This window comes from Carcharhinus amblyrhynchos, chromosome 4 (assembly GCF_965287045.1).
Source record: "Carcharhinus amblyrhynchos chromosome 4, sCarAmb.v2.hapA, whole genome shotgun sequence".
Taxonomy (NCBI): domain Eukaryota; kingdom Metazoa; phylum Chordata; class Chondrichthyes; order Carcharhiniformes; family Carcharhinidae; genus Carcharhinus; species Carcharhinus amblyrhynchos.
Genome location: NC_137327.1, coordinates 55,262,855 through 55,286,384, shown reverse-complemented (window position 1 = coordinate 55,286,384; position 23,530 = coordinate 55,262,855). Strand labels below are relative to the sequence as shown.

The 23,530-nt window shown below is 42.0% G+C and overlaps 1 protein-coding gene across 4 annotated transcripts in view; it reads left to right on the top strand.

Moving 5' to 3' along the window:
• bbs2 (Bardet-Biedl syndrome 2) overlaps nt 1–23,530 on the top strand; it is a 73,234-nt gene that overhangs the window by 23,693 nt on the left and 26,011 nt on the right. For 2 of the 4 annotated variants that reach the window (XM_080187197.1, XM_080187198.1), the window contains exons 4-13: nt 1,265–1,390; nt 3,809–3,871; nt 4,177–4,254; nt 9,962–10,066; nt 11,829–11,915; nt 18,929–19,064; nt 19,927–20,066; nt 20,528–20,672; nt 21,724–21,895; nt 23,177–23,309. In XM_080187197.1, the coding sequence (XP_080043323.1) occupies nt 1,265–1,390; nt 3,809–3,871; nt 4,177–4,254; nt 9,962–10,066; nt 11,829–11,915; nt 18,929–19,064; nt 19,927–20,066; nt 20,528–20,672; nt 21,724–21,895; nt 23,177–23,309 (1,185 nt within the window). The remainder of the gene's footprint in view (nt 1–1,264; nt 1,391–3,808; nt 3,872–4,176; nt 4,255–9,961; nt 10,067–11,828; nt 11,916–18,928; nt 19,065–19,926; nt 20,067–20,527; nt 20,673–21,723; nt 21,896–23,176; nt 23,310–23,530) is intronic. The other 2 variants (XM_080187199.1, XM_080187200.1) reach the window with 2 other exon arrangements.

Below are 23,530 nucleotides of genomic sequence, written 5' to 3'. Positions count from 1 at the left end.
GTGCTCACAATCTCCAGATGAATCTTGTTCCTTTGCGTCAGTCAGTGGGAAAATGAAAATACTGTCACTTCAGTTTTTTTCCCAAAGACAGATGCTTCATAACCTCTTAAGAGCCTAACAAAAGCTACCACAATTAATTTTGATGACTTAATTCTATCATTTACCTTATATTAACTTTTATTCCTTTTAATCTCTGAATGAAATTTTCATATAGTAGCCCATAGTGGCCCATGCTGATCTGGCTTCAACTGTTGGGAACTCATTTTTGGCTGAAGCATTTTTCTAGTTAGAGAAAGGAGAATTTCATCCTCTCTGTGCTAGATTGGAACTCTGCCTTTTGGTGAAAGAAATGTGCTCGCCCATTAAACTATTTCACCTTTCCACAATATAGTGCATTTCAACAGCAGAGTCTTTGGTCCAGTCATTTAAGGAATCCTGATTTCTTGAAAAGAGAAGGCTGAGGGATAACTTAATAAAGGCCTTCTTGATAGGCCGGATAGAGAGAGAATGTTTCTATTTGCGGGAAAGGGCATAACTAGACACCATCAATATAAACTAGTCACCAAGAAATCCAATAGGAAGTTCAGAAGAAACTTTTTAAAATGCATTTTAAGTGATGAGAATGCAGAACTCGATACTACATGGAGCGGTTGAAGTGAATAGTATAGATGCATTTGAGGGGAAACAGGTCTACAGCATGTGAAGGTGAAGGGAATAGAGGGTTATGATGATAGACTTTAAGTGGAACGGGGCTCAAGTGGAGCATGAACATCAGCATAGACTGGATGGCCTGTTTGTGTATTTTATATCCTATGTAATCCTATATAAGCAGAATACGAATGCACAATCTTGATCCTAGTTTACAATGCCGTCCGATTATTATGCTTAGTGCTCTAAATATAGACAATTGGAGACAGAAATAAAGTGTAATTAATTTTACATGACATATTTTCAGGCTATTACAATTGTTGAATAATTAATTTTCGCTGGCTTGTCACATAATTCCTCTGTGCTTTAGAGGGAATGAAATATCTTTACATTTACTGATTTTTGTAATTGAACTTGCTATTTTGTTTAAATCAAGAACTGACAATTAAAATCAGGTTTTCGAGAGACATTTTGTGAAAGAACGTTTCCCCCAATGTAACGTTATGAACCCTGCTCTGATAACAGCATATTTTGACTAATCTGGGCAGCACTTTTGGCTAAGTTATCAAATCAACATGTTCAGAAACTCTGTAACTCACCGTCTCTCTCTTTGTAGGTGGCAGATGGAGCCAACGCAATAGTGCTGGGTCAGCTTGGGGAGATAACCTCTCCACTGGCAATTATTGGAGGGAACTGTACACTCCAAGGTTTTGATCAGGAAGGAAATGACCTTTTCTGGACGGTATGGAAACAAAACTGCTCTCAGACTGAACCCCAAAATTTGGTAGGGAGGCAGGTAGGCCAGGGTGGCACTGCACAGTGTAATACATATCCCTTTTCCACCACTCAGCAACACTGGGCACCAGGAATGCACTGGCATTCCTTTCATCTGTAGTTACAAAGGTAAAAATGATGGGAAATACATTGTTCTCTGTATTTCTGTATTTTATTTTAATTTACTTGCCATTTTTACTGGGGCAAGTGGGACCAGCTCCCAAAGAATTTTCTGCTGTGTTCCACTTTGGGAAGCTGGCATGTGCTAAGGAGATAATCCATCACATTGTGCATTGTTCTACAATCAAATCCATAAATTAGCTGGCAGATTTACTTTTTAAATAAAGGCAATATTAAGAAATTAATTTAGCAACCCCAGTCTCATGCCTGCTTTAATTATGTTTTCAAAGGCAAAGTAGGTGTACAATCTAAATCAAAATGGGCCTTTTTAATAGTCTCTGTAGGTTGGCTGCCTACTGTTGAAGAAGAGTAATGCAAATAATATTGCATATTACAACAAACAGTATAACAAATTCTAAATATGTGGTCTGGTCTTCTGCATGAGTGCCATAGTTTTCAATAAAATCTCAAAGACAGTAAATCTATCAGTTACTGAGCAGTAGTAAATTACTTGCTCTAGAGATGGACTTGAAAATTTTCATTATTTTCGCTGTCAAGTGGAATCATTACAGATGCCCTTGTGTTTGTTTCACTTTGGAATATTTTGTTTATCATAGGGGTGCTTTCATAAAGGATTCTGCAGTAGTATGTTTGCAATTTTTTATTTATTGCAGAAATACTAAGACTGGCCCAATATCAGATCTGACTGGACTTTATCAAACATGGTCAAATTTCTCTGTCTTCTGTTGAAACTGCCAAGATCATACTGCAAACATAGAAAACCCCCCTCCTTCTTTACATCACTACCAACCATTTCTACCCAGGCCTTCTGCACTCTTGTCTCCAGCAGCAATTATTTGTTTTTGGACTTCTTTGGCACTAATGTTGAGATCATCCATTTAGTTGCCTCTGTTGCTTCCTGATACCCACTTTTCGTCATCCATCTGACCAGCTCATTCTCTGGGCTGGTCTCTGCCCGTGCCTCATTCTATTAGCTCTCTTCATCATCTCTCTGAATTTATTGTGTTCATGAGTCCACCCTGCTCCTTCCATGCCAATCCCAATAAACTGCTAACCATCCTCCCTTTCTGATACCTATACAAGCTGATATTGTTAACAGTGTTCTCTCCTCAAATACAGTCCAGCTCAGCCAAGACATCATCCTCTCACACTTCCTCACAAAACCCACCCCTCACTCCTATCTCCAACCTCCCTTACCTTTCCAAAATTTGTCAATGTTATTGCCTCTGAAATAGGTGTCCCTGATCCTCACAACTCCATGTTTGAATCTCTCCACTAACATTCCATATCTGCTGTACTCACCAAAACAGCCCTAATCAAAGTTAGAAAGTGACTTAATTTGAGACTGACTGTGTTGCATTATGCTATGGCTGGTTGACCATGTCCTTCTCTTACAAAGCTGCTGTTATCCTATCATGCAGTATTTCCCACTCAACTATCACCTGACCTCTTTGACCTCCATTGCCTCCCACTACCTCTGATCCTTAAGTTAACAGTTCCCATTGGCATAGTTATAACCTCTCAGGTCCTTGACCCTCCCTGTCCAGGTAACCTCCCCCAGTGTCTTTGTTGACATTGGCCTTAAATGTAGTTCTTTAATCCCACTATTAGCAATCTTGCTATCAGCCACCTAAATTCCACATTCAGATATTTCCTTCCTTCCAAAGCCTCACTGTTTTTTAAGACTCACTTCAAAACCCACTTCTTTGACTAAGTTTTCAGTCACCCATGCTAACATTTTTTTGGCGTTGTTTCTATTTTTGTCTGATAATGCATCGGTGAAACAGTTTATGAAGTTATTTTACATTAAAGGTGCGATATGCATGTGCAAGGTTACTAATGCACATGTAAATATTCTTACAAACTTCCACAATACTATCCTAACTTAGAACTACATCCTGATTTGGAGTTATACAGCTATTCCTTCACTGTTCCTCAGTCAAAATCCTGGAACTCCCTTCCTAAAACAGCACTGTGGGTGTACCTCCACCACAAGGACTACAGCAGTTCAAGAAGGCGCAAATCACCACCACCTTCTCAAGGGCAATTAGGGATGGGCAACAAATGGCGCCCTAGCCAGCATCCACATCCCATGAAAGAATAATTTTAAAAAGCAGCACTCATTCTTTTAAAGAGAAGCCAGTGATTTGTGACATGTCTACATATTTTCAGTATCAATTACATTATAAATAAGCAAAAATGCTTGAAAAGATTCTAGTTGGAAATGCTTATGCTTTTCACTCAGGTCACTGGGGATAATGTTCGATCGCTGGCACTCTGTGACTTTGATGGGGATGGGAAGAAGGAGGTGAGTCTGTGTCATTCAATAAAAAGTCATTCGACGCAGAATGAAACGTCAGTACATCAGTTAAAAATGTTCTGTATCTTAATGGTGGATTATTGATTTTTTGGGTAGGGATGTTTGAATATTATAATCACATTGTTTTTATAGATGTCAATGCATTCGTACTTTTTAACTATCTTGTTCATGAATATCCAAACTCTTAAGTCACTTCTCTGATATAATAGTTTTTCAGCTCAATGAAGGAAACTGCTTCCAATGTGTTGTGAAGTATGATGCATTACAATTGACATGCTGAATGCTTTCCACAGCTTCTGGCTGGCTCAGAGGACTTTGACATCAGGGTCTTCAAAGAGGATGAAATTATAGCAGAAATAGCAGAGACAGAGGTAAGAAGGATTCTTTCCCCATGCATCAAGACATTATTGGACAAATGAGCATGCACTAATGAAAACTTAAAATCGTTTTCATAGTGAATTTATGCAATGCTTTTCCTATAAGACCATAAGAGAAAGCAACAGGAGTAGGCTGTTCAGCGCCTCAAGCCTTCTCTGCCATTCAATAGGATCTTGGCTGATCTGACACTCCTCTTGTTCACTTTCTTGCCCTTTCCCTGTAACCCTGATTCCCTTCCTGATTAAAATCCTTTTTATCACAGTCTTAAATGTACACAGAACTCTGTAGCAATGAGTTCCAAAGACTCACAACCATCTGAGAGAAGAAACTTCTCCTCATCACAGTCTTAAATTAATACCCTCTTATTCTGAGACCATGCTGTCTGGACCTAGACTCTCCTAAGAGGGGAAACAGCCTCTTGGAATTTACTTTGTCAAGCCCCATAAAAATACTATATGTTTCAATGAGTTCATCTCTCATTCTTCTAAATTCCAATGTTCAACCTTTCCTCATAAGATAATCCCTCCATACCAGAGATCATCCTCATGAATCATCTCTAAACTGCCTTCAATTAGATAATGGGGCCAATTCTCCCATCCCTTTGTGCTGCTTTTGTAGCACAGCAAGCCAGGAGATTCAAGTGGAGGCAGTTTTGTGGGCTTCCCACAGGATCCACAGCCTCCATGAGTCTCCGGCAGCTGGATGTCCAGGTCATCAGCCCCATGCCAGAAATTGGTGTGAGCTGCGTAATTTATATAATGCTCACTTGACTGTATTTTAAATCTCATTTAAATCTGGGACTGAAGTCTCCAGGCCTGCTAACGTCTCTCCCCACCATTGCAGTGTTTCACTCCAGCGGGATTTGCAATAGCTCCCCACTTATGGGGAGCTAGTAGACCAACCCCACTGGACTGAATGGGGCAAACGAGGCCCATAAGACGGTCAGGGTAAGTGGGAGGGGTGCCTGGCACTGCCCTAGGGGCAAAGTGAAAAGGCTCTTCACAGAGGAGGACACGAATAGTTTGCCGGATATTAAAGATAGAAGGATGGTAGGAAATGAGGGCCTTAATGCGATAACTGTCACTAGGGAGGTCGTGCTCAATAGGCTAACAGGACTGAAGGTAGACAAGTCCCCTGGACCGGATGGAATGCATCCCAGGGTTCTGAAAGAAATGGCAGAGGTAATAGCAGATGCCTTAGTAATTATTTATCAAAATTTGCTGGACTCTGGGGAAGTGCCAGAAGATTGGAAAATGGGCTAATGTTACACCACTGTTTAAAAAAGGTGGCAGACAAAAGGCAGGGAATGATAGGCCAGTTAGTTTAACGTCTGTAGTTGGAAAAATGCTAGAATCCGTCATCAAAGAAGAAATCGTGAGGCACCTTGAAAAGAATGGCTTGATCGAGCAGACACAGCATGGATTCATTAAGGGGAAGTCGTGTTTGATGAATTTATTGGATTTCTATGAGGATGTGACTAGTGCGGTAGACAGAGGGGAACCAGTGGAAGTGGTGTTTTTAGATTTCCAAAAGGCGTTTGGTAAGGTGCCTCACAAAAGGTTGCTGCAGAAGGTTAGGGTGCACGGAGTTGGGGGTAAGGTGTTAGTGTGGAAAGAGGATTGGCTATCTAATAGGACACAGAGAGTTGGAATCAATGGGTGCTATTCTGGTTGACAGTTGGTGACCAGTGGAGTGCCGCAGGGATCGGTACTGGGGCCTCAACTGTTTACCATTTACATAGATGATCTGGAGGAGGGGGCTGAGTGTAGGGTGACGAAATTTGCTGATGACACGAAGATGAGTGGAAAAGCAAATTGCGTGGAGGGTGTGGAGAGTCTGCAGAGAGATCTGGATAGGCTGACCGAGTGGGCGAGGACCTGGCAGATGGAGTATAATGTTAGCAAGTGCGAGGTTATCCACTTTGGTAGAAATAATAGTAGGAGGGATTATTATTTAAAAGGCGAAAAGCTGCAGCATGCTATGGTACAGAGGGACCTGGGGGTCCTTGTGCACGAATCGCAAAAACCCAGTCTGCAGGTGCAGCAGGTGATCAAGAAGGCGAATGGAATGTTGGCCTTTATAGCGAGGGGGATAGAATATAAAAGCAGGGAGGTCTTGCTACAACTGTACAGGGTACTGGTAAGGCCACAGCTGGAGTACTGTGCGCAGTTTTGGCCGCCGCACTTGCAGAAGGATATATTGGCCTTGGAGGGAGTGCAGAGAAGGTTCACTAGGCTGATACCGGAGATGAGGGGGTTAGCCTATGAAGAGAGACTGAATAGACTGGGTCTCTACTGTTTAAAGTTTAGAAGGCTGAGGGGGGATCTTATAGAGACGTATAAGATAATGAAGGGGATAGATAGGGTAGAGGTAAAGAGATTCTTCCCGCTTAGAAAGGACAGCAGGACAGCCTCAAGATAAGTGGGGGGGGGGAATCGCAGTTTAGATCGAAGTTGAGGAAGACCGTCTTCACTCAAAGGGTGGTGAATCTCTGGAATTCTCTGCCCGTTGAAGTGGTGCAGGCTACCTCGCTGAATATATTTAAGTCACAGGTAGATAGGTTTCTGATAGACAGGGGAATTAAGGATTATGGGGAGAAAGCAGGAAAGTGGAGCTGATCCACTTCAGATCAGCCATGATTGTATTGAAAGGCAGGGCAGGCTCGAGGGGCTAGATGGCCTACTCCTGCTCCTATTTCTTATGTTCTTATGAAAAAAGCAAAAAACGGGGGCATGGTGGCACAGTGGTTAGCACTGCTGCTTCACAGTGCCAGGGACCCAGGTTTGATTCCCGGCTTGGGCCACTGTCTGTGGAGTTTGCATGTTCTCCCCATGTCTGCGTGGGTTTCCTGCCACAGTCTGAAAGATGTGCTGGTTAGGTGCATTGACTCGAACAGTGCTGGACTGTGGCGACCAGGGGAATTTCACAGTAACTTCATTGCAGTGTTACTGTAAGCCAAACTTGTGACTAATAAATAAACATTAAAAATACCTTAAATTGCAATGCCATAGGGGCACTTGGCACGGCCCACTGGGCATCAGGACAGTGCCAAGGAGGGCCTAAGGGAGTGGGGCAGGGCCTCTGGGGGAAAGATTGGGGGATGTGGGGTCTTGCTGCCACTCTGCATAGGGATCGTGAGCAGAGAAAGAGATGCCAGCGATTGGGGCTGACCATGTACAGTTGGATGGAGTGGAGGTGGGGTAATGGGCTCAGGCTGGCCCGAACATGTTTGCAGGGCCAGCTGTCGGGCCATGGGAGGATCAGAGGAGCAATAATGCAGGGTCACGGGGATGGCCAGTGATCAGGAGGCCGGCAATGTGGGGCGATTGCACGTGCACTGATCTCTGTTCTGACAGATCAGCAGATGTGCAGTGGCCCGCTCAGCACTGTGCTGCTGGCCTCTCTAGTGGGAATAGACGCCGCCCACCAATTTTGCGTGTGATTCACGTTAGTGCACTCTGCAGTGCGCAGAGGTTGGGAGATTCATTTTGAAAATCAGGCTGAAAAACCAGCAGGATTTACTTCAGTTTTTATGCGAATTCAACATTTCGAATTGCCCCAATATCTTTCCTCAGATAAGTGACCAAAACTGCTCACAGTATTCCAGATGGTCCCACCACCAGTATCTTGTGCAGCTGCAGCAAGACTTCCCTACTCTTGTACTCCAACCTCCTTGAAATAAGGGCCAACATTCCATTACCTGATTATCTGCTGCACCTGTGTGCTAGCTTTCTGTGTTTCGTGCACAAGTGCTCAAGTCCCTTTATGTTGCAGCTTTCTGCAGTTTCTCTCCATTTAAATGAGAATCAGATCTTTTATTCTCCCTTCCAAAATGAACAACTTCACATTTTCCCACATTGTACTTATTTTGCCAACTTTTTGCACACTTGCTTAGCCTATCAAATAACTCTTTGTAAACTCTTTGGCTCCCTGTCCCAACTTGCCTTTCCACCTATTTTTTGTGTCATCTGCAAATTTGCCAAAGTACATTCACTTCCTTCCTGTTAACAGCTGCGGTCCCAGCATTGCTCTCTGTGGAATCCCATTGGTTACAGGTTGCCACCTGAAAAAGAACCCCTTATTCCCAATCACTGTTTCCTGCCCATTATCCAATTCTCTATCCATACTAATACAATACCTCCAACACCATGGGCTTTTATCTTATGACTTAACCTTTTGTAAGATACCTTGTTGAATGCTTTCTGGAAGTCCAAATAAAACACATCTGGTTCCCCTCTATCCACTCTGGTGAGACTTCCTTGAAAAGCTCTAATAAATTTGTCAGAGACACAATTCCCCTTTCATGAAACCATGCCAATTCTGCTTGATTAGATTATGATTTTCCCAAAGGTGCTGCAATTGCTTCCTTAATAATTGATTTCAACATTTTTCCAACAATAGATATTAGATTAATCGGTCTTCAGTGGCATAATCACACAGTGGTTAGCACTACTGCCTCACAGTGCCAGGGACCCAAGTTCGATTCCCAGTTTCGGTCACTGTCTGTGCAGAGTCTGTATGTTCTCCCCATGTCTGCATGGGTTTCCTTTGGGTGCTCTGGTTTCCTCCCACAGTCCACAGATGTGCTGGTTAGGCGCATTGGCTATGCTAAATTCTCCCTCAATGTACCTGAACAGGCACTGGAGTATGACAACTAGGGGATTTTCACAGTAATTTCATTGTAGTGTTCATGTAAGCATACTTGTGATACTAACAAATAAACTTTAAGCTATTTGCCCCCTCCCTTTTTGAATAAGGGTGTCACATTGGCAGTTTTTCAATCCTTCGGTGCTTCTCCAACCAATGTATTATCCACGATCTCTGTAACCTACTTTTATGATCCTAGGATACAAGCCATCAGGGCCAGGGAACTTACCTACCTTTAGCCTTATTAGCTTGTCTAATGTTACTTCTCAAGCGAATTCCCTGTATTCTTAGTATTGATGGGCTGTTCAAAGTGTCTTCCACCGTAAAGACTGATGCACAATATCTGTGTAACTCCTCTGCCATTTCCTTATTCCCTATAACTGTCTCCCCAGATTTGTTTTCTAAGGAGCCTATGTTCATTTTGACTTCTTCCATCCTTTTCATATGTTTAAAAAAGCTCTTATTGTCAGTTTTTATGTTCGTCTTTAGTTTGCCCTCATAGTTTATTTCCTCTTTTTATTATCTTTTTAGTTCTCCTTTGCTGGATTCTGAATTTATCTCAGTCTTCAGGGCTATCAGTGACTTTTGCCTTTTATGTGCTTTTTCTTTCAATTTAATACTCACCTTAACTTCCTTGGTTAGCCATGACTGGTTGATCTTTCTCTTAGAGTCTTTCTTCCTTACTCAAGTATATTTTTGCTGTGAGTTATGAATTATCTCTAAGTGTCTACCACTGGTCTTTATTATCTTTCCTGCTGACCTATCCACCAAGTTCACTTTAGCTAACTTTATCCTCATTTCATTGTAATTCCCTTTATTTAAATTAAACACAGTTGTTGCTGACCTAAGTTTCTCACAATCAAACCGAATGTTATCTTTTATCATGTTATGATCACTACTTCCTAGGAGATCTTTTACTGCCTCTATGTTGAGGATGCCTTGACTTTATCATCTAAACTAATGGTTTTATTTCTGCCCCTCAAATACCGCATTAAGTAAGTATTTTGCATGTGCAATTATTCATATGTAAGCATTTGAGTTTTCTCTTTACAGACTATCACAGCACTATGCCACATGCATGGGAGTCGATTTGGATATGCTCTGGCAAACGGCACTGTTGGAGTCTATGATCGGGCTACACGCTACTGGAGAATCAAGGTATATCCAAAAATAGTCAGACTTCTGCTTACAGATCTGTACATGGTGAACAAATGCATTGGCATGTCAAAAAAAAGTCAGTAAAACATTAGACAAATTGACTGGGCAGCTAGATGCTTTTTCCCAAATGTGGTCTTGGATTCTCAGCAATGTGTTGTGTTGTTTCCTCTCTAGGAACGGAATTGTTGGAATGAGTTTCCTATCTTCTAACTGTATTGAATAGGTTTGAGCTGTCACATCTCAGCTCCTCAGCATAAGAATGGTACTTTATAGCTGGTTGCTACTTTATAGTTGATTGGTATTTTATAGCTAATTGCCACTGAGATATTAATATTTCTTAAGCAAGATACTTCGAACGTTCCATTAATACTAAGAATACATGGGAGGAATTAAGTACCATCGCTACAGAAGTAGCATTAGACAAACTAATAGGGCTGAAGAAATGACTGGTATAGGTGGTAAAGAAAGCATCACATGGTTGTAGTCAGTCCATTATCTGAGATTGGGTTTGAGGAACTTTATTGGGACAAATTAGAGAAACTTTCTTCTGCAACTACCTGACCTCAGCTTGGTTAATGGTAAAAGTAGATGCTTGCGATTGAAAGTGTTCCATTCTTCAGGAGAAATGAGCATAACATTTATAAACATATGTTTCTTTAATAAATTTGTACTGATCTATGAATGAATTGTCTTTTTGTACAGCAATTTCATTCATAGAATCACAGAATCCCTGAACTGCAGAAGGAGACCAATCAGCCCATCGAGTCTCCACTGACTCTCCGACAGAGCTTTTTACACAGGCTCTCTCTCCTTAACCCTACATATTTACTATGCTACATCCCCTAATTTATACATCTTTGGACATTAAGGGACAATTTGCTGTGACCAATGCACCTAACCTGTACATCTTTGGACTGTGGGAGGAAACCCATGCAGACACTGGGAGAATGTGCAAACTCCACAAAGACACCCAAGGCCAAATCAAACCTGGGTTCCTAGTGCTGTGAGGCAGCAGTACTAATTGCTGTGCCACTCCAATGTATATTACTTTCTCCTTCCTCATTGATATCCTTGGGTACAGAATGAGAGTTATTTGATTTCGGTATACCACTCGTATTTCTTTGAACCAGATATTTGGAAGAGCATGAATATAGAGTGAAATGACTTCCTGCTGAATTTTTTATTTGTCAATACTATATAATGGCACAACAAATTGACTCTCCTTTAAGATCACTTTCCATTGCAACATGTCCAGAGTTGGATTTGGTCTCAAGACAAAAGGAGAGATTGTCTGTCCTTGACTGACTTACAACTATTGGGTGCAGCAAGTGATTGTTATAAATAATGTTACACAGAATGGACAGAAACAGACTATTCAGCCAAATGGTCAATGCTGATGATTTTACAATTCACATGAGCCTTATCCCACTCTATTTCGTTGAACTGTATCTTATTCCTCTCTTTATGGGCTTACCTAGCTTCCCTTTAAATGCACCTAGACTATTCCCTTCAATTATGCTACTTCGTTCCAAGTTCCACAATGGTGGTGACATCTAGTAACAGAAAATTAAACCTCCATTTATCTAGTGAGGTATCAGAGACAAAGTGGAGACATTAGCAACCATTTGTTGTTCAAGGCAGAAGAAAGAAAAGTGACTTGAAGTGACCTATGATTGAAATTACAGTTGTTAACATTTTGGATTTCTTGACAATGCTGTTGCACCTATAAATGACCTTGTTTTGTGTTTTTCATTTCTTGCAGTCTAAAAATCATGCCATGAGTATTCATGCTTTTGACTTGAACTCAGATGGTGTTTGTGAGTTAATCACTGGCTGGTCAAATGGGAAGGTTAGTCATCATTGTATATTTGTCACAAGTAATGGGAGAGATTTAATGGGGAATGTTGAATGGATAGAATGTGATTTTAAGTTAGTGATTCAAGTTCAGATAATATTGTAAACCATAAGGGATAACTTTGAGAGACTTCTGTGGCTTGAGTCCAAGATTGAATGTAAATGAAAGGTGTCTGATATTTACTACTGTAAGAAGTCTCACAATACCAGATTAAAGTCCAACAGATTTATTTGGAATCACGAGCTTTCGAGTCTCTGCTCCTTCATTAGGTGGATGGAGAGGTAGGTTTCTCAAATGTGGCATATATAGATCAAGACACAATTGCAAGATAATGGTTGAAATGCGAGTGTTTTCAGATAATCAAGTTTTTACAGGTACAGACAGCACAAGTGGAGAGAGGGATAATCACGTTAAAGAGATATGAATTGTCTCAAGCCAGGGCAGTTAGTAGGATTTTGCATGCCCAGACCAAATGGTGGGGGTTACATGTAGTGTGACATGAACCCAAGATCCCGGCTGAGGCTATCGTCATGCGTGCAGATCTTGGCTATCAGTTTCTGCTCGTCAATTTTGTGTTGTCATGTGTTTTGAAGGCCGCCTGGGAGGATGCTTACCAACGATCGGAGCCTGACTGCCCTTGATTGCTGAAGTGTTCCCCGACTGGAAGGGAACACTCCTCCCTGGTGATTGTCATGCGGTGTCTGTTCATCTGTTGTCGTAGTGTCTGCATGGTCTTGCTGATGTACCATGCCTCAGGACATCCTTTCCTACAGCGTATGAAGTATGGTACATCAGCAAGACCATGAAGATGCTATGACAATGGATGAATAGACATCGCACAGCAATCACCAGGGAGGAATGTTACCTTCCAGCCAGGGAGCACTTCAGCAGTTAAGGGCATTCAGGCTCCGATCTTCAGTAAGCATCCTCCAAGGTGGCTTTCAAGGCTCACAACAACATAGAATTGCCAAAGGAAACTGATAGTCAAGTTCCACACACATGAGGACAGCCTCAACCGGGATCTTGGGTTCATGTCACACTAATGTAACCCCCACCATTTGGCCTAGGCTTGCAAAATCCTATTAATTTGTCCTGGCTTGAGACAATTCACTCCCTGCATTCGCACTGCTTGTACCTGTAAAGACTTGATAACCTGAAAAGACTCGCATTCCAACCATTATCTAGCAATTGTGTCTTTGTTTATATATGACTGTGTTTATGAAACCTACCTCTCCTCTCACCTGATGAAGCAGCAGTGCTTTGAAAGCTTGTGATTCCAAATGAACCTGTTGGACTTTAACCTGGTCTTGTGAGACTTCTTACTGTGCCCACCCCAGTCCAACACTGGCATGTCCACATCATGAAATTTATTATGTAGAGTTTTAATTTTGATTTTTCTTCCCTCCATCCAAGGTTAGGGCTAAATGACATGGATCTGTAGGCTATGGCCCAGAGTACCTAGAATTGTGGGATAGTGATTAAAGGCCTTATAATAAAATAGGCTGTGACTTGACCTTGTGATTCAGAACCTCTTGATATAATTGGACAGTGAGACAGGGGATCTGGTACAATACTGATAAAGGGTTGTATGTGATATAATTAGACTGTGACATGCAACCTGATATGGTGTAATTGAATTAGCACAAGACTGTTTATAGTTTGTGACCCAGGGTTTTATTGGCTGTAATTGTTATAATTCAGACTTACGGTATTCTGTTCTTGGGCTGTCCAAGGCAAAAATGTCAAATGGCAATTGTTGCAATATCACTTGGAAACCATTTTCATATTCTGTCAATGTGTCACCATGGAACCAGGATCTAAAGCTGCATGTGACCAGCAGGCTATGTTGCTGGTATTGTTGTTGGTCACTGTGTGTGTTGAATCCCTAGAGTTTGTTGAACTCTCCTGTAACATGTATGTACATATATTAAGTTTTGATCCACAAGTAAGTAGAACCTGCTTATAGTTAATCAATCTTACATGTGATTTGTCACAGAAATTGGCACAGTGCCATAGCGATTAGAAGTGCTGTTTCACAGCGCCAGGGATCAGGGTTCGATTCCTGGTTTGGGTCACTGTCTGTGTGGAGTCTGCACGTTCTCCCTGTGTCTGCGTGGGTATCCTCCGAGTGCTTCAGTTTCCTCTCACAGTCCGAAAGACATGCTGGTTAGGTGCATTGGCCATGCTAAATGTACCCGAACAAGTGCCATAATGTGTCGACTAGGGGATTCTCATAGTAACTTCATTGCGGTGTTAATGTAAACCTACTTCTGGCAAATAAATTAAATAAAGTAATATTAGAATCATAGAATCTCTACAGTGCAGAAGGAGGCCACTTGGCTTATCGTGTCTGCACCAATGCTCCAACCACAGCATCCCACTCAGGCCCCATCCCCATTATCCCATGCATTTCCCCACTAAGCCTACACGTCTTCGGACACTAAGGGACAAATTAACATAGCCAGTCCATTCACCCGGTACATCTCTGGACTGTTGGAGGAAACTAGAACACGTAAAGGAAATCGACAGAGGCACAGAAGAATGTGCAAACTCCACGCAAACAGTCACCCAAGGCTGAAATTGAACTCAGATCCCAGACGCTGTGAGGCAGCAGTGTTAACCGCTGTGCCACCATGCCTCCCCATATTGGACAAATTGACTAAGCAACTAGATGCTTTTTCCAAACATGCTCCCAGATTCTCGATGGTGAGTTTGTGGAAAGAAGCTAGAAACACAAAATGGTGATAGCAATGTAAGTTTTAAGAACACAAGAGGAGCCACAGTCAAGATTTGCTGCAATATAGCCTATCTCCAGCAGAAACCAAAAGAGAAAATGTTGGAAAATCTCAGCAGGTCTGGCAGCATTTGTTAGGAGAGAAAAGAGCTGACGTCTCAAATCCAGATGACCCTTTGTCAGCTCTTTTCTCTCCTTACAGATGCTGCCAGACCTGCTAAGATTTTCCAGCATTTTTCTCTTTTGGTTTCAGATTCCAGTATCCTCAGTAATTTTATTTTACTTCTAGCAGAAGGTGTACATGCATTGAAACCCTGAAGACAGAGTACCTAGTTTCTGGAAAAAGCGGATTGTTGATGAGTGGGAACAATGAGTCAGTTTGGGTTTGCGCTGTGCAGTCAGTTTTAAGTTAGCAGAAAAGCTACTGGGCCATAAGGCAGCCTCAGGTGCCATTCCTCTGCAAAGAATGAAAAGCGTGCATAATTAGAAGACAGCCCCACCATGATGTAGTGTGAACTGCAATCAAAAAGAGGGGCAAGAATGAAAAAAAGCAACTGCATTACTGAATATCTCTGTGGAGAGGAAACAAATTCCCTGTAAGTTTTGATGTCTGTAAAAGACAGAGGACTTTAGAAAGGTGACTACCAAATTCTCCAACAGTAATCAGAAGATAACAGATGTCCCATCTGAATTTAAGCTTTTTAAACAGAGGGTGAAATTACACTTTTTAGATTTGTCTATCACAGAACCAGATAAACAAGTGGTGAAAATTAAATATGAGGGCTTGCTGCAACGAGTCAATGCTTCAGACCTGTCTGAGGAGGATCATAAGGACCTTGTTAAGCTGTGAAATATGCTGGAAGATCAGCTTTGTGTAAAGGTGAACTTCAGAATATACTGATTGGAGCTGATGGCTTACAGTCAACAATTAGAAGAGTCAATTGATTAGTTCAACAGCAGATTTCATGATAAGGGCAGGAACTGAGATTTTTTCAGAAGCAGAATTATCTGAATGAATAATGGTGCTAAAGATAGCAGGGGTAATTGAAGCCTTCCAAAAACAGCTTTTGGTGAAAAAGAATGGTCAATATATTGACACACTGCTAAAAGTCAGCAGAAAATATGAAACCATTGTGGCTAGAGACAATGTCTGCAAGTATTGAGTCAACTACCAGTATTGCGAAAAGCAAGCAAGCTGTGTAGGAAGTGCATTCGTTGCAAACCGTCCTGTATTTCAAGATCTTTGCAAGGCAGGTGGTGTAGGAGGACATTGGCCTGGCTAATGCAGAAGATTTGGTTCCAGAGGTGCTACCAAAGATATGACCAAACAAAAAGCATGTTAGGAGTGTGCTATGCAAGTCAGAAACCAATTGCACTTGATGTTATTAAAGTTATGATTGTGTTCCTGAAAATTGCAAATTCAGTGAAATTACTTAGGTTCGCATGGTGAATCATAGGTTCTCATAGGCTCTCCAGCCTCATATCCTGCTTCTTTTCTTGATGTGGAGTTGTCAGCGTTGTACTGAGGTAGGCACAGTAAGTAGTCTCACAGTACCAGGTTAAAGCCCAACAGGTTTATTTGGTAGCACAAGCTTTTGGAGCACTGCTCCTTCATCAGGTAAGAGCAGGATTTATTTCACAAACAGGGTGTATATAGACACAAACTCAATTACAAGATAATGTTGGAGTGCGAGTCTTAACAGGTAATCAAGTCTTTACAGGTGCAGACAATGTAAGTGGAGAGAGGGTTAAGCACAGGTTAAAGACATATGAATTGTCTCAAGCCAGGACAGTTAGTGTGGTTTTACAAGCCCAGGCAGGTCTTGGGGGTTACAGGAAGTGTGACATGAACCCAAGATCCCAGTTGAGGCCGTCCTCGTGTATGGAGCTTGGCTATCAGTTTCTGCTCGGCAATTCTGCATTGTCGAGTGTCTCGAAGGTCGCCTTAGAGAACACTTACCCGAAGATTAGAGGCTGAATGCCCTTGACTGCTGAAGTGTTCCCCAACAGGAAGGGAACATTCCTGCTTGGTGATTGTTGGACGTGTCCATTCAGCCGTTGCCGTAACGTTTGCGTGGTCTTGCCAATGTACCATGGCCTTGGGACATCCTTTCCTGCAGCAGTTGTTTGAAGGCAAGCAGTGGGGCTGTGAGGATGCTGGATTGGAGACGCTATGACATCCTCTCCGGAGCCTTCAACATGTCACCAATGAAGACGAACATCTTGCCAAGGCCATCCCCACATCCTCAGTACTTGCCTTCAAACAACCGCACAACCTCAATCAGACCATTGTTCACAGCAAACTACCCAGCCTTCAGGAGAACAGTGAGCACGATACCACACAATCCTGCCACAGCAACCTCTGCAAGACATGCTGGATCATGGACATGGATGCCATCATCTCACGTGAGAACACCATCCACCAGGTGCACGATACATACTCTTTCGATTCGGCCGTCATTGTCTACCTGATACGCTGCAGGAAAAGATCTTGGGTTCATGTCACAGTATCTGTAACCCCCACAACTTGCTTAGGCTTGCAAAATCTCACTAATTGTCCTGGCTTGAGACAGTTCATATCTCTTTAACCTGTGCTTAACCCTCTCTCCACTCACATTGTCTGCACCTGTAAAGACTTGATTACCTGTTAAGGCTTGTATTCCATTAACTTGTAATTGAGTTTGTGTCTATATATGCCCTGTTTGTGAAACAAATCCTGCATTCACTTGACAAAGGAGCAACATTCCAAAAGCTCGTGCTACCAAATAAACCTGTTGGACTTTAACCTGATGTCATGAGACTGCTTCTTTTCTAGTGCTGTTCTTTAACTGGCTGCTCACCCCACAGCTGCCTCTGTTCCTAGCTTCACAGGTGGTCAACTCCCACTGAGGTCCTGTGCTCTATTTGGTGCCTTAGTTGGTCAGTGCAGGGAACTTTAGGACTTCAACAGATAAAAGCACCAACCGTCTTCTGTCACTAGATAGAACTTGGTCAGTCTGAAAGTACTTTACAGTACTGGCACCTGTACAGTGAGAGTATTTTTTAATTGCATGCTATATTTTATTTCATTTATGTTTAGTGATGTATGTTATTTTGCAAGTTGTTTCAGTTAGGACTGCACATTTATGGTACAGTATTTCAACGTGGACATTGTCTTTTCAGGGTGGGGAATGTCTGAAGGAATCTAACTCTGGTTTTATCATTGATTCCTATGGGGACCTGTATTTCACTTAAAGTTTTCAGGAATGTATGCATTGTTGCTGCTCAGTACTTTAATTTAGATTCACCAGGCTCCATCTAGTAGCAGAAGTTGGCTGTTGTGGTTATTAGCTGAAGTTCCAGAACTTGCTGCACTGACCAACTTCTGCCTAGATGGAGTCCAGGATTTCAGTGGGAGTCCAGCAACAGTGAAACCAGGAGCGGAGACAGCAGTGTAGCGAGCAGCCAGGAGAAGCACAACAGACCCCCAAGTCCTAAGGCAACAACAGTAGCAGGAGGCAAGGCCAAGAAGCAAGGGTGGGATGCAAGGTCTGGGGCAAGGATGGAAAGTGAGGCCCGGGAGCAAGGACAGCAGTGAGGTAAGAGGCACTGAGAGCAAGATCAGAAAGCATGGGATAAAGGTTGTATGAGCAGTCGAGCATAGGATCAGAAGTCTTTGGCAAATAATGTTAAAGTGAAACTGACAACATTAAATGGATGAACTGACCCCACTTTCATTAACTACATTAAAACAAAAGAACATTAAGCGAGGCACTATTAAGGGAGGGCTTACTGTATTTGAATATTGAGCATGAGACATTTGAGAAAGAGTTCACTGTGGAAAATGACTCCAAATCATTAGAAATGATTTAATGTAAGGCACTGACAAGGATACCACTTAGACTGCAGCAACTTCTAAAAGAAATAGGGATATGACTCCAAAGTCTGTTACAAACCAAATATGGTTATTTCAGATGCACTGAACAGAATAACCAACCCAAAATTAATTTCAGATGTTTTGCTAGACCTGCAAGTAAGCGGAATAGACATCAAAGTAGAAGCCACACTCAATGTTGATCTGATGAGTTTTGGTCAACACACATGCAACCAACTTCAGAAGAGCCATGGCAAATGATCTACAACAGGTAGAGGCTCAGCAGTAGCTCTCTCATTGGCATCAGGACTTGGAAAAGTGAAAGGAACTCACAGCAGGGGATTCTTCACTCATCAACTGTGTTGTTGATATTACTGCTGATGATAACCATTCATGAACTGTCTTTGAAATATCCGGCAGATTGACGCCCGTAGTGACCGCACCGGTGAGGTCATCTTCAAGGACAACTTTACTAACTCTGTTGCTGGAATTGTGGAGGAAGACTACAGGATGGATGGACAGACGCAGCTCATCTGCTGCTCGATCGAAGGAGAAGGTAAATCTAACTTTCTTTTCCCTGACAAATGAATTCTAATCAGATGGTCCCCATTTATTCCAATGTTTTGTGTTGTGTGAGGGTTTATAACACTAAGACTACTCATGGTACGGTGACAGTCCTGAAAGAGTGGTATAATGATTTCAAAACATAAGGTTTGGGCAGTAGGGGGAAGGCATTGGGCAGCCTGCTTTCCTATGTGGCCAATTAAAGGCCTTTTTCTACTGCTGCTGTGGCAGGGGAGGCTGGTGCCATGTCTTACCTGACTGACTGGTGGCTTGGCAAAAGGTGGGGGTGCCTCCTTTAAGAATTCCAATGCCCTTTGAACACACACTCTTCTCCTTCACCCACCCCCTTGAACTACCCACAAGTTGTTGTTCCTCCCAACCTCATTTCCCTGCCCCCTGCCATCTCCACCCCAGCACTCCCAACCCTTTGGAGCCTACTGGCCTAAAACCCAAAAGACCGACCCAGATGAGATCCCAGACTTGCTTTCATCAGGGCTCCATCACAGCATGCTTCATATGGGGTAGATTGTGATCTTAGCAATGACCACTACACCCAGTGGCACTCCTGGCCCCCTGATTGGCTGGCAGCTCTCAGGTGGGAGTGGATTTCCAACTCAAGCCAATTAATGGGCAAATAACTATTAAATGGCTGCAGATGAGTTGTCCAATTAGAGACAGGCTTGCCCCCTGACTTTTATACTGGGGGTCAAGGTCACTGCTCCCAGTCTAAAATTCAACCCATACTTTTCATTGTCATTTATGAAGGATACCTGCTTTGGTGAGGTCATAATCAGTGACTTCAGAAGAAAAAGAGCGAAAGTGATATTCCAAATTACTTCTCTGCCACTCTGTAGTTCGGGGTTATCTTCCTGCCAGTCGAGAGATGAAAGGGAATTTGATGGACACAAATGCAGAACAAGACTTAATCCGTGAGCTGAGCCAACGGAAACAGAACCTGTTGCTCGAACTACGTAACTATGAGGAAAATTCAAAGGTAGGTCAGTGGTTAAATCACATAGCTATTTTCATCTACACCAATTATCGTTAGCTGGAAGCATTCTGTTAATTGCTATAAACAATGAGAATCAGCACACTTACGTCAAACTGCTACTTTTCTGGCTTGGCCATTCAAGTTGTTTGCTACAATAAAATTTTTTTTCTCAGAATTATTTTCTCCCTACAATGTACAATGCATTTAATCCATGATTTACCTGACTTAGATGTGCTACATGAGACAGTGAGAAGTGAAATTTAAACCCTATTGTACCTGGCCAGGGGGTGCTTGAGAGGGTCATGACAGGGAGCAATACCTGTGTTGTGCTTGACTTGAGAGTTTCAGTAATTGGCGACGTGGTCATACTGCATAACTGGCAGAGAATTTTGTGAACGGATGACTGGTGAGCATGAAATGTGGTTACACAGCTAACCAAATATGTACATGTTGCATTGTGTCAGGTTGCCTTGAGTGCCCTGGGTGGAGAAGGGGATGGACAGATAGGCATTATTCCAGCCAATACGCAGTTACAGACAGGCTTATCTGTCAACATTGGCACCGCCAACCAAAGTCCGCATGTGGAGCTGAACATTTCTACATCCAATGGTGAGTTTACCTTGAGACACTTAAGTACAGATAACAGGAAAAATATTATTCAGAAAGATGCCCTACTGTTTTTTATTCAGGGTCACAAGTGATTTTTTTGATTGCTAACTTTAGTAATTTTAAAATTAATTTCTGACTATTTAATATTGCAGAAGTCCATCTTCTTTGCACAATTTTGCTATCAAAACCTTTGAATCTGAATGATGCTGTGTACTCGAGCAAACTCATTTGCAACCCTCACCTCTAGCAAACACACCATTTGGAACAGTAGTTGTGTTATTATGATTATTTTAAAGAAGCGCAGAGGCTTTCTTGTCAGTATCTTGGCCAACATTTTTCCATCAACCAGCCCCACTTAAAAACAGATAATCTAGTTATTGGATGACATGTGTGATTTCACCTTCATTGTACCATGGAGTGTCACTTTATAAGTGAGTTTTCAAAAGCTACCTGTGCAAATTGGTCAAATGTTAATGAACTCCTTTGTGTGGAGAAATATCTCCTGTACAGTTTTAGTAGTTATTCACTAACCTATTTTCTGCATTTGTACCGACTGAGCTATTATTTCGAACTCTAACTAGCTAAATAGGGAGAGGTGACGGCCTAGTGTTATTCTTGCTAGACTATTAATCCAGAGATTTAGCTAATGTACTGGGGACCTGGATTCAAATCCTGCCATGATAGACGGTAGAATTTGAATTCAATAAAAAAAAACCTGGAAATAAGAATCTACTGATGACCATGAAACTATTGTTAATTGTCGGGAAAAACTTATCTAATTCTCTAATGTCCTTTAGGGAAGGAAATCTGCTATTCATACCTGTCTGGCCCACATGTGACTCCAGAGCCACAGCAATGTGGTTGGCTCTCAACTCGCATCTTAAATGGTCCAGCAAGCCATTCAGTAAGAGCAACTAGGGATGGGCAATAAATTCTGGCCAGGCAGTGACGCCCATGTTCCACAAATGAATTTTAAAAAATGGACAATCGTCTTTAGATCTGATTGCTGCTGTTTCATATTATAGAGTGTGTGTGTGTGTTTTAAATGTAGATACCATCATTCGGGCTGTGCTTATCTTTGCTGAGGGTATATTTGATGGTGAGTCCCATGTGGTTCACCCCAGTGCACACAGTCTCTCCGGACAGATCCTTGTCCCCATCATTCCACCCAAAGATATTCCAGTGGATCTGCATATCAAGGCTTTCGTGGGCTATAGAAACAGGTGAGAATGTGAGAGGATACTTTGCGCACTCCATAATAGCACAATGTGTAAATTACAAATATTGAGCCAAACATCATAGTGGTACAAACAGATGCCAATACCTACTGATGTGAATTAAGCAGTGCAATGGGATAACACAGAGAATCTACCTAGTGTACTGAGCATATGGAGTCTTTGTTTCTGTGCTTTTTGTTTTTGGAGAGAAACACTTGGTGTCCAGCGCACTCTAAAGTGACTGCATGAATATTCATTGTCTCCAGCCTGTTTGCAAGGAAAATGTGAAGTATGTCACACCAACATAACTGTCCCATGTTTAAGAGGAAGGCTAGGCTCATCCCACATTAGAGGGAGACTCGGCAAATGTGTTGTAACTTGATAGTACATACATACATTTTATTGAGACAGTGTGTTAGTTTGGCTGACTTCCACTGGAGTCACAAGGATGGAGTTTCAAGCTGTGGTTTAGGATTTGATCACCTAGTCCATACTGATATTCCTGTATGCAGTTTGAGAGTTGTGCACTGTGGGAAGTTCCTTTTTTTTGGACAACACATTAAACCAAGGTCCTGTCTATCTGTTCAAGTTCTTAAGAAAGAGCCCATGGCATTGCTTGAAAATACATCATAATCAAATCATCTCTTCTATGTTCCTTTTAAAAAGGAGTTTGATGCTTATTTGGAGGTAAAGTTGCTGAGATACATGGGGAAAGAGTAGTGAATTGGAATAGAGCTGCTGTGTCCAAAATGGCAAGCTCAGTGAGTTGTATGGCCTGGTGTATAACCATACAAATGGTTGTATGGTATGTTGCAAATTAATTTGCATTTTTTGGAATCTTATGTGTGAAAGGTGATTAGACAAGATGACTGATGCAGCATTGTATGTGAACGTTGGAAGTTGCTGAGATGTTTGAATAGGCACATACTTTCTCTATTTTCATTTGAAGTCATATATCTATTCTTATGTCACTATTCCTGAAACTGCAATGGAATGCATTACTGCTTCGCCCAAAGCAGGATGGTCGGTCATGTTCAAATAGTAAACTGGAAAACTGTTCGACATTTCTGTAAAGATGTAAAACATCAAACATGATAGAAGTGATCACTGTACTGTGAGCAGCAGCTCTGAGAGCTCAAGTCAGTGTGCCATTATCTATATGATCTCTAGAATTATACAGAAATTCAGCTGAGTAAATGTGTTTGTAAAACTATTTTGTTGAACTGGATGAACGTAAAAAACATGAAGATGTCTGAATTAAAGTGGATGTACCGTGATATTTCTAAGCAGCATGCAGTTCCACGTGTTCGAGCTGACAAGGCAGTTGCCTCGATTCTCAATGTATGCCCAACGCACTCCAGGGACTGCTTCTGAGCTTCAGAGTTATGTCACCTTCACAGTCAGTGAGCGTGTACAGAGGGTGAGTCAGAATGCATCTTGATCCTATGGTTATTTTGTTATTATTGATCTTGAACCTTGGGTGAAAGGCCAGAGGCCATAGTGCAGGGCATCACTAAAGCTGAATGACTTTGAGGTAATTCAGGACAAAGTAATTAAATGTTGCACAGTGACTTTTGAATGCTGTAGAGATGGCTAAAACTGGTGAAGTTTTGCAAAGGTTTTAATTCCTCCCAAAGAATG